We start from the raw sequence: 13,092 nt of genomic DNA on the forward strand, positions 1-13,092 counted from the left end.
TGTTTGTTGTGACTGCTTATTACAATGCTAGTGTCTCTTTGATGAGAAAAAACAAATTACTGATGCTCTGATGCTTGTTTTTGTTGTACCCAGTTGCGGTGACCCCTTATGGTTATGCATCCAAGTTTGAGATCCACTTCGATGACAAGTTTGATGTGTCTTTTGGAAGAGAGGGCGAGACAATGAGTCTAGGCTGCCGTGTAGTTATCACTCCTGAAATCAAGCATTTCCAGCCAGAGATCCAGTGGTACAGAAATGGTGAGCCTTCATGATGAATTCTCACTTAGGTTCTTATTCACAGAAGGTGCTTATTCTGGGGCTGGCACCAGAATATGAGTGTCCCTAAGACTGCAGACCTATTTATCAAAACTGGCAGAATTTGGATATTAGAAGGCATAACCTACTGGATGTTGAAAAAGTTTTTGTTAAAAAAAAAAAAAAGAGAAAAAATTTTTGTACATACATCAAAGTAGCAGAACTTTCACAATATATTTGTGGAGGTTTTCATTTCTTGTCACCAAGTATTCTGTGGAAAAGATTACAAAATGCATTTTTGTAAATTACTTACATATTCATTTTATAAGTTAATTTTATTTAGTAAAATTAAGGGAAATCCACTGAAGTCCAGTGGGACTATGGAGCCTACCCCTTGACCCCTGGGCATGATGGGCAAGGAGCGACAAGCTCAACAAGCAGTTGGCCTCAACTTCAGTTGTGCACACAGGCGCCTGCTGCACTCTGGAGCATCTGGGGCCAGACTGAAGCCAGTAATGGCAGCAGCACTGTGGATGGTGAACATGGCTCTAGGAAGAGGAGGGGCTCCATGTGGGAGCAGCATGGGAATCTATAGTCAGAGCTTGCCAGCCTGCCCCTCCTTCCCCAGAACTCATTTCTATGGGATCTGCACAAATACTAAATACTAACCTGAGCATCTAGACAGGAACTACTGGCAACCAGGTGGTAAACTTTGTCAATAAAATATTACAAAATAAAAGCATGTATATAGACATTGCAGTAAAGCATATGAGGCAGTTGTTGGAATTCTTCAGAGTTTAGAATCCCAGGTTTTGAAAACTGCTATTATTGCACAGCAGATATTCAGAGGCTTAAAAATATAAATTAAGCTTAAAGATCGTCGCATTCAATGAAAAAGAACACTATTTTCATATGAAACTGTGGATGAAGCAATAATAAGGGAGATAGTTTTAAAATCAATTTTTCCTTGTAATTGAAGATACAGTGATAGAATGCATAAACAGACATTTGGATTATATCATATCAGTATATCATTTTCAGTCTCTTGTATAACTTCCATAAGTCACAGAACATGCTAGGAAAAATATCAAAATATTATTATGTAAAATTACATTTAAAATTGAATTCAGACTTATGTGAAACTGTTCTATATGGAGTCATAGTTTTTTAGAAAGTTTGTTCCTTAAGAATCATTAGCTTTAGAGTACTAAAATTTATATTTTTAAATAATCTATCAGAAGGTTAACCCAACGTTAATTTTATAAGAATTTAACTATATAATATTATAACTATGAAATATCTTAACAGTCGCAGTAACAGTTGCATCAGCAGAAAGATCCTTCTCAAAATTAAAAATTTTCAACTCATTTCTGGTCTTGTATTTGCAAAGAGTGACTGAGGTTACTTTTTTTTTTTTAAGACATGTATTTGAGGGGAGGTGGGGGGGAGGTGCTGAGGGAGAGGGAGAGGGACAAGCAGGCTCTGCCTGAGTGCAGAGCCCGTTGTGGGGCTCAATTTCATGACCCTGAGATCATGACCTGAGCAGAAATTGTGAATTGGCCACTCAGCCGATGGAGCCATCCAGGTGCCCCTCAATTATATCGACTTAAAATGAAGTTGCCAAAATCTGATGACCTAATAACCGAATTTGCAGAAAAGCAAGCCAGAAATATCTTATTATCCATCAAGATATTACATTAATAAAAAATTGTTTTGGTATATAAGATTATGGCCTGAAAATATTATTTTTTTGTAATTCGTGTTACCCCAATCATATTTTATATGTAGTAAAATATTTTTAGAGGAAAAAGCCTTATACTTTAGTACCTGTAATTGTATTTTTTTTCTCTGCTTTTTGAACAGGAGCTTTGCAATTTCATTTTGCCCTGGACTCTGCAGATTATGTATCTGACCTTGGTCCCATCACTTTTGATATAGTATTTTTTACCAATGTAAGCATGGCAGGATGACTCAAAGCCTAGAGACTTCCACTAACAGTCAAATAGTTTTCAATATAGAAGAAGAGGCAGAGAGGGGCACCTGGGTGGCTCAGTGGTTGAGCGTCTGCCTTTGGCTCAGGGCCTGATCTGGGGTGGGGTCCCAGGATTGAGTCCCGCATCGGGCTCCCTGCATGGAGCCTGCTTCTCCCTCTGCCTGCGTCTCTGCCTCTCTCTCTGTGTGCCTCTCATGGATAAATAAATAAAATCTTTAAAAAAACAAAGACTAAGAAGAAAAGGCAGAGAGAAGGAAGGAGGGAAGATGGGTGGAAAAAGAAAGGAGCAATGGGGGGAAAATTCAGTTAATTTTCTTACTTTTTAAAAAAATTTCTAGGAGCACCTGTTTCTCCATCCAAATGGGTGCAAACACATTGGAGCGGAGATCGAGCCACACTGACATTTTCTCATCTCAACAAAGAAGATGAAGGCCTCTACACAATCCGCGTACGAATGGGAGACTATTATGAACAATATAGCGCCTATGTCTTTGTCCGAGGTAAGACCTATCAAAAAACAGAATACCTAAGAATGTTTAAAACACCGAGGCCAAATCAAGTTATTCAAACACGGTTTTCATAATGATGAAAGAACATTTGAAAATTCTTCCAGAATACATGGCATAGGGTTATTAACTTCCAGTAAAATTCTACCTAGTATAAAAAGGTTAACCCAAAGGCACCAACCCAAAGGTAATGAGTTTCTGGACTGTGTTACTATCACTTAGTACCTTCCTTATCAGTACCTTCCTTATCTTCAGGGATCACCAGGGCAGCTCTCTACAGGTGTTTGAGTAGAGACACTACACCCTAACAATACAAGAAGCCATTTCAGTTTATGGAAGCTGCAATAAAAAAGTGATGTGCAACTGGGGGACTTTTTGATTTCTATTTCAGGAAGCAAATTTATTATTTCACTGCAGACCCCTTCTTTATAGTTTCACCTTTAATGATCGGGGAAACAAAGTGCTGCAACCTACTCCTTAAGGCAAGCCGTTTAAGTGTGTTTTAGGAGTCTATCTTTCTTCAGCTGTATCTTGAATGGATTGGATGTATAGGGTGGGAATGTTATTGCTACATGGGATACCAGCACATTTGGAAGACCACTGACACTTTCAAGCTATAGAGGCAGTGCTCTGTGTTCTCTTCTGTGATGGTTAGTCAGGTGTGGCCACAAGAGGAGACACAGGAGAGGCTCAGGAAGACAAAGTTTATTACACTCACAGGTTTTAGAGACAAGGAGGTACAGCACACCACACAGGGCCACATGAGGAAATATCAGCATAGGTCCAGTTGGTCAGGAGGCAGAAGGGGCAAGAGGGAGGGGAGAGCTTAGGCCATGGCTTTTATTGAAATTTGTGGGAAAGGCAAGGTAGTTCCAGATAAACAGTTTAGGATGGGCTAGTTTGAATAATTTTGGTGGACTCTAAGCTATAGGGCCTGCTACCTGGCCCTGGGATGATTAAGGCAAGGGAATATTGCCTCCTGGGGTGCACAGGCCAGATAGAGGAGGTGTGGCTCTGGATTGGTCAATTTTCATATCAAAGTCATGCTCCTGGCTGAGCCTTTGCTATCTCCAAGAATTAGCTAGCCCTGGGAGGGACAGTGTCTCCCCAGTCAGAAAGGTTCTTAAAGTGACAAGACATCATAATATACAGAAAACTAAAATATAAGCAATACAGGAGAGTTACTAATTTTAAAAAATCTCTTGTGCACTAAATAGAATCATAAACTCATAGGAATTTTTATCAAAATGGAACTTTAGAGGTCAGGTGTCCTTAACTGGGATCCACAGACTCCCAAAGGGTCTAAGATTAGAATTGTATTTTGATATCTTTAGTTTCTTTGGCAATCTCATGTATTTTATTTCACGCGTTTGAAAGCATTATTCCGAGAAGGGGCCTCTAGACTTTCTTTGTCAGTTGGCCAACGGAGTCTATAGCACAGAAAAGTTGGGATTCCCATTCTGGTCCAACCCTTTAATTTTAAGATGCAGAAACTGAGGTTCAGAAAAATAAAGCTTCACAGTTAGTTAAAAGAAGTAGACCGAGGATATAGGTCTTCAGATGCCTCCCCCAGGATTTTAATTAGGGTATAGGCTAAGCTCCTGAAATGAAACAAAACAGTTTTTATTTCTCTCCTATGTCTATCAATGCAGAAATAGGGGTGTAGTTCAGAGTCCCAGGTCCCATCTACAATGTTATTCCACTGGCCCCATGGTTCTCTCCCATGTTCCCATCCCAGCCCATGGGAAGAGGAGAGAAAGGAACTGGAGGGAAAGATGCGGAGTTGTATACATCACTTCTGCATGGTGAACACTTAGCCACACGCACTTATCTCACAGTGAGGGAAGCTAGGGTGTTACGTGTCCAGTTGGGCAGTCATGTTGCCTGCTAAAGCTGGGGCTTCTAGTACTAAAAGGAAACAAGAAACACGGATACTGGTGACAGTTAGCAGTCTACATACACCCACAGTGAACAGTACAATTTTTGAACTCTGCCCCAGAACAACAACTGATAAAGACACGTGAATATCTACATCTTCTGAAAATGTATCAGATTTTCTCCTGCACAAAAGTATTGTGGGAAAATATCACTGAGGGAAGAGAGGTGCTAGGCTCTGGAAAAATCTTCACAAAGATGGACACACTGAAACTCATCAGCAAGTAAGTTTGTTTAGACAAACCATCTGGATAAACCTGACTAAATAAGGACTGAATAAGCAAAGCCTTTGCCTCTGCTCTCAGTTGTCTTACCTAAACTGGACAGTGTCTCTAGCGACTCAAGAAAAAATCCCACAATTATGTCATGGTGATTCTTTTGTGGACTTTTTCTGGGAACTTTGACACAGTCTAGGGTTTTCTCAGTAACATTTCTCAGCGCCTGTATCCAGAATTGTGGCTCTCCACCAGTAGGCCAGGCTTCCCATATACTAACTGTAGACAGGGAGAAGGCATTGAAATTTGAAATTTAAACTTACACTAGTTTTCAAATCCACAAAATAAGGAAATGGAAAGACTCTAAAATTTACCAGATGTTGGTATGAGAGAATTGAGAAGATAAATGGGAAAGACAAAATTGGAAAGACAAATTTCAATAATTGTTTTGTGAGCTTAAGAACCATTAGAAAAATATTTCACTTGTAAGTTTATTTTAAATGATATATTTTAGATTCTTTTTAAAAAACTTTTTAAAGTTATACTTGCTAAACCACAAGATTCACCGATGTTGAGTGGATAGTGCTTTTAGAACATTTACAGAGTGTGCAACATCATGTACAGTCCAGTTTTAGAATATTTCCATCACCCCCAAGAGATTTCTTGGCCCATTCCCCACTGTAATCCTCAGACTAGCCTGTAGGCAACCACTAACATACATTGTGTTTCTGTTGGCCATCTCTGGACAATTTCTGGTTATAGTATTTGGACTTTTACATCTATCTTCCTTCATTAAAATGTATGTTTTGAGGTTCATTTGTGTTATAACACATATTATCAGTTTGTTCCTTTTTATTGCTGAGTATTGTGATGTATGAATATACTTCATTTTGTCCATCCATTCACCAGTTGGATAGTTGGATTGTTTCCACTCTTTGGCTATGATGACTAATGTTGCTATGAACATTTGTGTTCATATTCACGGATGTATGTTTTTATTTCTCTTGTGTAGAGACCTACAAGTGGAATTGCTGGGTCATATGTTAAGTTTATGTTTAACTTTTTAAGAAATTGCCAGCATATTGGGTTTTTTTTTGCAAATATTTTATTTTTAAGTAATCTCTACACCCAACATGGGGCTCAAACTTGCAACCCCCAGATCAAGAGTCACATGCTTCACCAACTCAGCCAGCCAGGCAACCCAAGTAATTGCCAACATGTTTTAAATGACACTTTATGTGTTTTATAAAACTGTATACATTGAACCGCATGAAGCCATTTCAGTGCATTTTTAGAGCTCTGATATTTTTACTGCTTAGAACATAGCTTCTGAACCAGAACAATCAATGTATGAAGCACCGTATGTCTGCAGAAATGCATTCTAGAACCGTACATATTTGGCTGGGATTTTATTACGTAGGTAATATGTGTTCTTTGTGAAAAAAAAATAGATCATATAAATAAGCAAAAAAAAAAAAAGAAAAGAAAACAAAACAAAAAAGCTTTCCAGTCTTATTATTTTATTACGTATTCTTCTAGACTTCTATATTTTATATATTCTTCCCTCTCCCACCCTCTCCACCTCACAGAGGGAGAGAGGTGATAAAATGGTAAAGGACAGGATAGAAATGTCATGAAAAACAATTACAAATGACAAATATATGAAAAAGTTTTCACTGGTAATCAAACAAAAATTGAAATGATAAAACATTTTGATCTATCATATTGTAAAGATTTAAAGGATTTTAAAAATCCACTGGGATAAAGGAATGAAGGGAATAGCACTCCTGTACATTGCTGGTAAGTGTTAATTGTTTCAACTTTTCTTTTTTTTTTTTTTTTGGTTTCAACTTTTCTAAGGATGTTATGCTACTATATAGCAATAGTGCAAATTTCTACCAATTCTAGTTCTAGGAACTTAACTGGGCAAAGGGGAGAAAAATGTTTGTACTGGGAAAAACTAGAAGAAATCTAGATATCCACCCATGGGAGTTGTAAAATAAAGTATAATAAATGCCCCATGTAAAGGATGGAATACCACACAACAATGAAAAAAATTATGCATATCTGTATTTATTGATATGGAAATATATTAAAATGAAACTATATAGTCTGGTCCCATTTTTATTTCAAAAATAATCCCTTTTGAGTTCATACATACAGAAAAATAATCTAGAAAAATCTAGGCCAATAAGTTAGTATTTATCTCTGAATTGTGGAATTAAAAGGGATTTTAACATATAATTTTGATTATCATGTTTTATAGGCATGCACTGCTTTTATAATAAAGATAATAGAGTTACTTACATTTCAGAAAAATTTATTATTAGTTTGTGTCTAAGTCAAAATATAAAGAGTAGCAGGCTAATCTTTCACCTAATTAATAAAACCTACAAAAACTTTGGCTTTTTGAAGAGTTGGGAGAAGGAAGGGCACGGGCTGAGAAGGTTGCTGCTGACCAAGTGGGCACTGTGTGGTCAAGCACTCTAGAGCAGTTGCTGAGAGCCAGGAGCACAGATGTGTTGTAACATAACACAATATTTGGACTTGGCTTCCAGCAGCTCCTATATGGAACCTGTTTTTTGAAAGACTATCAAGTGTACCCCAAGGATGGCATAATCCAAGCAACGTTATAAATATGCTGAAAATGGCTCCCTAGATGCCTACTGTCTGCCAGGCTTTCTTATATACAATGGATATTCGGCAAACTAAACTCTGCTCTCTCAACTCAGGGATTCTTGGTTGTTTCATTATGGGTTTAGCAAAAGGACATGGGTGGAGGTTACCATCTGTCTCTTCCCATCTGAGCGGCTTTCCACACCCCTCCTTTGCCACTTTGGCCTGTTAACCTCAGCATCTCTAACCCTTTTTGGCTCTGCTCTAACTTCACCATCAGCAGGCTCTCCCCCATCCAGTTCTCTCAAAGCTTGAAAGGAAAGATGTTTCTCCTTGCTTTTAGGCACCATGATTTGTACATGTTCTTGTACAGCACTATGCCAGAAAAATTGCCTAAAACACTTTCCTGAAGATTCATGGGACAAGAAACAGAATATTCAAAACCAGAGTGACTTGAGCTCTTCAGAGGCAATGCAAACCTATCAAATTCAGAAATGCACAAATATCTCTGCCTTATTATCAAATGGTTTAGAAATTCATAAGAGTTACAGAAGTATAGCTCATTATAAAAGAAAGTGTTTATTCAGTCAACAGAAGTGTTTTCCCTGAGCTGAGTGGCTCCAACATGTCTCAGCCTTGTCTCCTGTTAACTCTGGTTACAAAAAGGTTGACCAGAGGTCAGGAGGAATTGGCAATGGGGACCCCACCTCCAGGAACCCTGCCTATCACTTAAAAGGCTCTTAACAGATTATTTCCATTCCCCTTGCTCTCCCCCTGAAAACATCCCTGGTTCACTAGCTGTGCCTGAAGACACTGCTGAGACTCACTGTCAGAGGATCCCATTTCATAAACAATCACTGTCCTCTCTTTCTTGTATAATCCTGGACTTCTCCTAAACTTGGATCAACTAGGCTCAGATGTGGATATTGCATCAGAGTTCCTTTCGCAACTATCTTCAGTCTGGGAACAAACATTTGATTAAAGTGAATGTTTTCCTTTCTCTTCCAAAGAGGGAGTGCCTGGCAGAGGGATGGGCAGAGCTTCATGGTTTTTATTCTCTTGTGGATGCATCCACAAGGTGATAGAAGTGGCTATTTTTTCCCCTACAGAGGAATTCGTATTTCTGAGTAACACTATACAAAAGATATCTTAAGAACAGACTTTCTGGCTCAGCTTCCCCTTAGATGTTTTTGATAGTGATTCCTGACATCTCCATACTTATTTTCCTTTAGAACATTTTGGGCAGGCAAAGGCCATGAGGGTAAGGTCGTGGGTCCTTTTTAGAGCCCTTTCTAACATAATGTTTTTTGTACTGATGATGAAAAGCACACACTGTCAGGTTGGTAGGCAGATTCGAAGATTGAAGCTTGATGTACTTAAGCCAAAGATGTAGCCACTGTGGATGTGGTAAGAAATGTGTGCACAAAGTCCTGAATTGCCAGACTGTGATGGATCTTGTCTGAGACGGTTAAAGGGATCCTTCTGTATTTCCACAGATGCTGATGCAGAGATTGAAGGAGCTCCAGCCTCTCCCTTGGATGTTGTGTCCTTGGATGCCAACAAAGATTATATCATCATCTCTTGGAAACAGCCAGCTGTGGATGGAGGGAGTCCTATCCTGGGATATTTTATTGATAAGTTAGTACTTGGTCTAGTTTCAGTTTGAGTGATTTGGGCATAAAGATGCATGCTTGATTTCTTCCACCATTTCTACATGAAATATTTTCTGGTCTCTTCTCCCTCTTTCTCTGTCTCTGTCTTTGTCTCTGTGTGTGTGTGTGTGTGTGTGTGTGTCTCTCTCTCTCTCTCACATACACACATGCACATCCCTATCTATTGACCTAAATTCCAAAGATAATTTTCAGTTTGACTACCAATGCAAGTCACTAATTTGGCAAGAATGCTATGAATTTGTAGACCGTATAGAGGCCAGCTTATTAGAAACAACTAATGTCCAATATATTTAATGTCCACATTCCTAGTATGTCAAGTAAATTTAAAGTATTAAGTAATTTAAAGAATCATACTTTAGGAATACTAGCAATATCTTACTTATAGGATGTGGTTTAAAGTTAGACAATGAAATAACAATTATCAGTAGTATTAAATTATGTTCTTTCTACAAGTTTTTGCTATTTACATTCTCCAAAACTTAGAACCTCTGATATTTATAGTAACTGGGTCTTACACATTAATTATCCAGTGAGTTTGGACAATATAGACAACAAATTTAGACTATCAACCTAAATACATTATTATCTGACTTAGTTTCTATTCAAATAGTTGCTCCAATTCTCTTTCCATTTTTCAGTAATAGAATCTAATTGTAGATACCACTAGGGACAAATAATCTGTGCCACCATGGTACAACAGGTTTGTACCAAGGTGTATTAAACCTAATATTTGTGGTAATAAGTAAATATATGCCTGTTGGGCTCAATACCAGAGAAATATTTATAACATATCATATACCACTTAACAACATACTAAATACTTGCACACTATTTTGTCATTTAGTAATGATGAACTGTGAAGTTTTAGGTAGATTCTTTTTCATTTTTATAGACTACCTTATTGTCTTTGGCAGATTTTCAAGGGATTTGCAAACTTAATCAGTCTAAGACCAGGGACAATCAGAAGTACATTTTGCTTAGTCATGTTAAAAATAACCATATTATGACTAAGATTTATTAAATATTGGTTATGTGCATGGCACTGTTCTAAATATATCACATATATTACCCATAATCACTGTTTGAAAGGTAGATACTCTTATTATGAGTAGGAAACAGTAGCTGGCCCAAAGCCACATGCTGGTGAGAAAACACTAAGTTGCCTAAAGTCACATAGTAAGTAGCAGAACTAGAATTCAAATATCAGCCTGGCCATATGCTTGTGTTCTTTCTGCTCTAACAAGTTGTAGACATCTCCAGAGCAGCTTCTTTCCACCTTTCTTTCTGCCACATGAGGGTTGGGAAACACGCTATAGTATCACTGGGTCACCGTGACCATCTGCATAGGGAGAGAGGGAGAATCTCTGGAGACAGGGGCAGTTTGAAGAATTGTCCTAGGCCTCTGAGCTCCCTCCCATACCCTACTCATAATAGCTTCAGAATTTCTACAAAGGCAAGATTTAAGGTTAGAAGGCAGGGATTGAAGCCATATTTGATAGCACTTAACATAAGGTTGAGGAAATGTCCATTGTCTGTAAGAATGGAAGGGTGAGACTGAGGAAACAAAGAGAAACCTCTTGCCCTGACCACCTTTGCCCTGACATTGAAACCCCCTCCTACATGCAAATTATTTGGGAATTAGACATTTTAGACATAGAGCCATGTTGGGGAAGTGACATAAACTAAAAGTTTGGTGCTCTACCCATTAAAATGGATGAGTTACTTAATCCTAATGCTGATAATTAAATCACACACTGAGCCCCTAACCCAGGCCATTAGCATAATATGAGCTGCCATCTTTATCTCCCAGCATGTGACCACTCCACCCCAACTGCTGTAAAAGCATCTAGTTAGAAATCAAAAGTACCAAGACCATAATCTCTCCCAGCTAGGCCTGAGAGTTTCCCTGCATCTCATCAATTTCATCTGTTAAGAAACAAATATATTACAATACTCTCCTTACCCTTCTACTCACACAGCATGTAATGAGCATTGAGTGGGTTCTTTTCAGTGGTGCCTGGCTGGCTCAATCAGCAGAGCATGTCACTCTTGATCTCAGGGTAATGAGTTTGAGCCCCACATCAGATATAGTGATTACTTAAGAAAAAAAGTGAGCTTTTTCCAAACTACAGTATACCTAAGTATATTTAAGATGTTAGCTTTGTCAAAAAGAACTTTTATTTATTTTTTTTAAATTTTATTTATTCATGAGAGACAGACATGGGAGGCAGAGGGAGGGGCAGGCTCCCCTTGGAGCAGAGAGCCTGATGCGGTGCTCAATCCCAGGACCCCAGGATCACAGCCTGAGCTGAAGGCAGCCGCTCAACTGACTGAACCACACAGGTGCCCCCAGTAGTTTTATATTTGAAAGAAAGTGCAAAAAGAAGACAAAGAAAGAAGTCACCAGTGGTGGAATTGAAAATGTCAGCCAGGGAGATGTTTAGGGAATCCTCCCCTTCAGTCTCTCCAGTGTAAAGCTGTATATACTTACTTGTTGCTGCTTCTGTCTTTTTCCCCAAAATTCTCCTGCTTAGCATACCAGGCCCCTCAGCTGCTTGCTTTTAGGGAGTTTAAAGGAAGTATGTGTGTTTAGGAGGGATCTGAGGCTTCTTTATTATTCAGGAGGAAGTACTGCAATCCAGTGGAATTGAGTGCTTGCAATTAAGTAACTATTGAACCACACTTGAGCTAGGTATTTTATAGGGAGATCTGAAGCACTTGGGCGGGTTTGCAGCTTTGGAGGTATTCATTTAGACATACTTCTTTTAATATTCTTGCTGACCGCTCTCTTTCCCTCAGGTGTGAGGTCGGCACAGATAGCTGGTCTCAATGCAATGACACACCTGTAAAGTTTGCTCGTTTTCCAGTCACTGGGTTGATAGAAGGTCGTTCTTACATATTTCGAGTTCGAGCTGTGAATAAAAATGGAATAGGTCTACCATCTAGAGTTTCTGAGCCTGTGGCTGCTCTGGATCCAGCTGAGAAAGCAAGACTTAAAAGTAAGCATTTTTCAATTTTCTTTTCTTTTTTGTGTAACTACACTAGAACTCGTTGCAAGGTTATTCCTCCCCCTTCCACTAGAGGGAGAAGAGAATAGGAAATCCTTTATCCATCAGAAAATCCTAGGGGACAAACAACCAAAAACAAAAACAATATTTTTTTTTTTGACTCATCTCTTCACTAAGGGCTGTCTTATTTTAATTTGATTCAAAAAAATTTCTTTGTAAAACAGAGCTCTGGGCATTCTGTTTGAAATGAAATATGATAAAAGCCTAGGAAGCATTTTTATTCATTTTATTAGCACACCACAAATATACTTTTCTTTTAGTTCTTAAAATTATAAGGTAAATTTCCTAACTTAGAGTTTGCCCATTAGAGCATTAATATTTCAACACAATGAGTTTCTTTATATCAAAAGAAAAATGCATTTATGACATATCTTTATACTTGAGTTACCATATTAGACAGTGAAAAATCTTTTCATATATTTAAACTCCAATTCTTAGTGTCAAAACCATGGTACATGAATTATGCTTTGCGTTTGTTTTGTGGGAACCCATATGCATCCTCAGTAATAGAGACCATTAAATGACATTAAAAGATTATTGGAAATCAACACTTCAGTCCATACCAGATTTTTCAAACTTGACCCTATAGACACTTTAGATGTTAATTATTTGTCGTAAGGGGCTGTTCTGTGAACTATAGAATGTTTAGAAGCATCTCTGGCTTCTATCCACTAGATATCAATAACGCTCCTTCTCCCCCCCATTGTGACCATCAAAATTGTCTCCAGATATTACCAAATGTCCCTGAGTGGCAAAATTACCCTAGTTGAGGACTACTGGTCTATGTCATACTCAGTGTTATTCTTTACCTTAAGTACATGTATGGCATCA

At 38.3% G+C, this 13,092-nt stretch overlaps 1 protein-coding gene across 6 annotated transcripts in view; it reads left to right on the plus strand.

The window, feature by feature from the left end:
• MYOM1 (myomesin 1) overlaps positions 1-13,092 on the plus strand; it is a 136,577-nt gene that overhangs the window by 46,731 nt on the left and 76,754 nt on the right. For all 6 annotated transcript variants that reach the window (XR_012032357.1, XM_072828933.1, XM_072828932.1 and 3 more), the window contains exons 9-12: positions 94-258; positions 2,587-2,748; positions 9,017-9,158; positions 11,993-12,192. Coding sequence is in view for 5 of the 6 variants with exons in the window: in XM_072828933.1 (XP_072685034.1) it covers positions 94-258; positions 2,587-2,748; positions 9,017-9,158; positions 11,993-12,192 (669 nt within the window). In the remaining variant the exon portion in view is untranslated. The remainder of the gene's footprint in view (positions 1-93; positions 259-2,586; positions 2,749-9,016; positions 9,159-11,992; positions 12,193-13,092) is intronic.

The sequence above is a fragment of the Canis lupus genome, chromosome 6 (assembly GCF_048164855.1).
Source record: "Canis lupus baileyi chromosome 6, mCanLup2.hap1, whole genome shotgun sequence".
Lineage (NCBI taxonomy): Eukaryota > Metazoa > Chordata > Mammalia > Carnivora > Canidae > Canis > Canis lupus.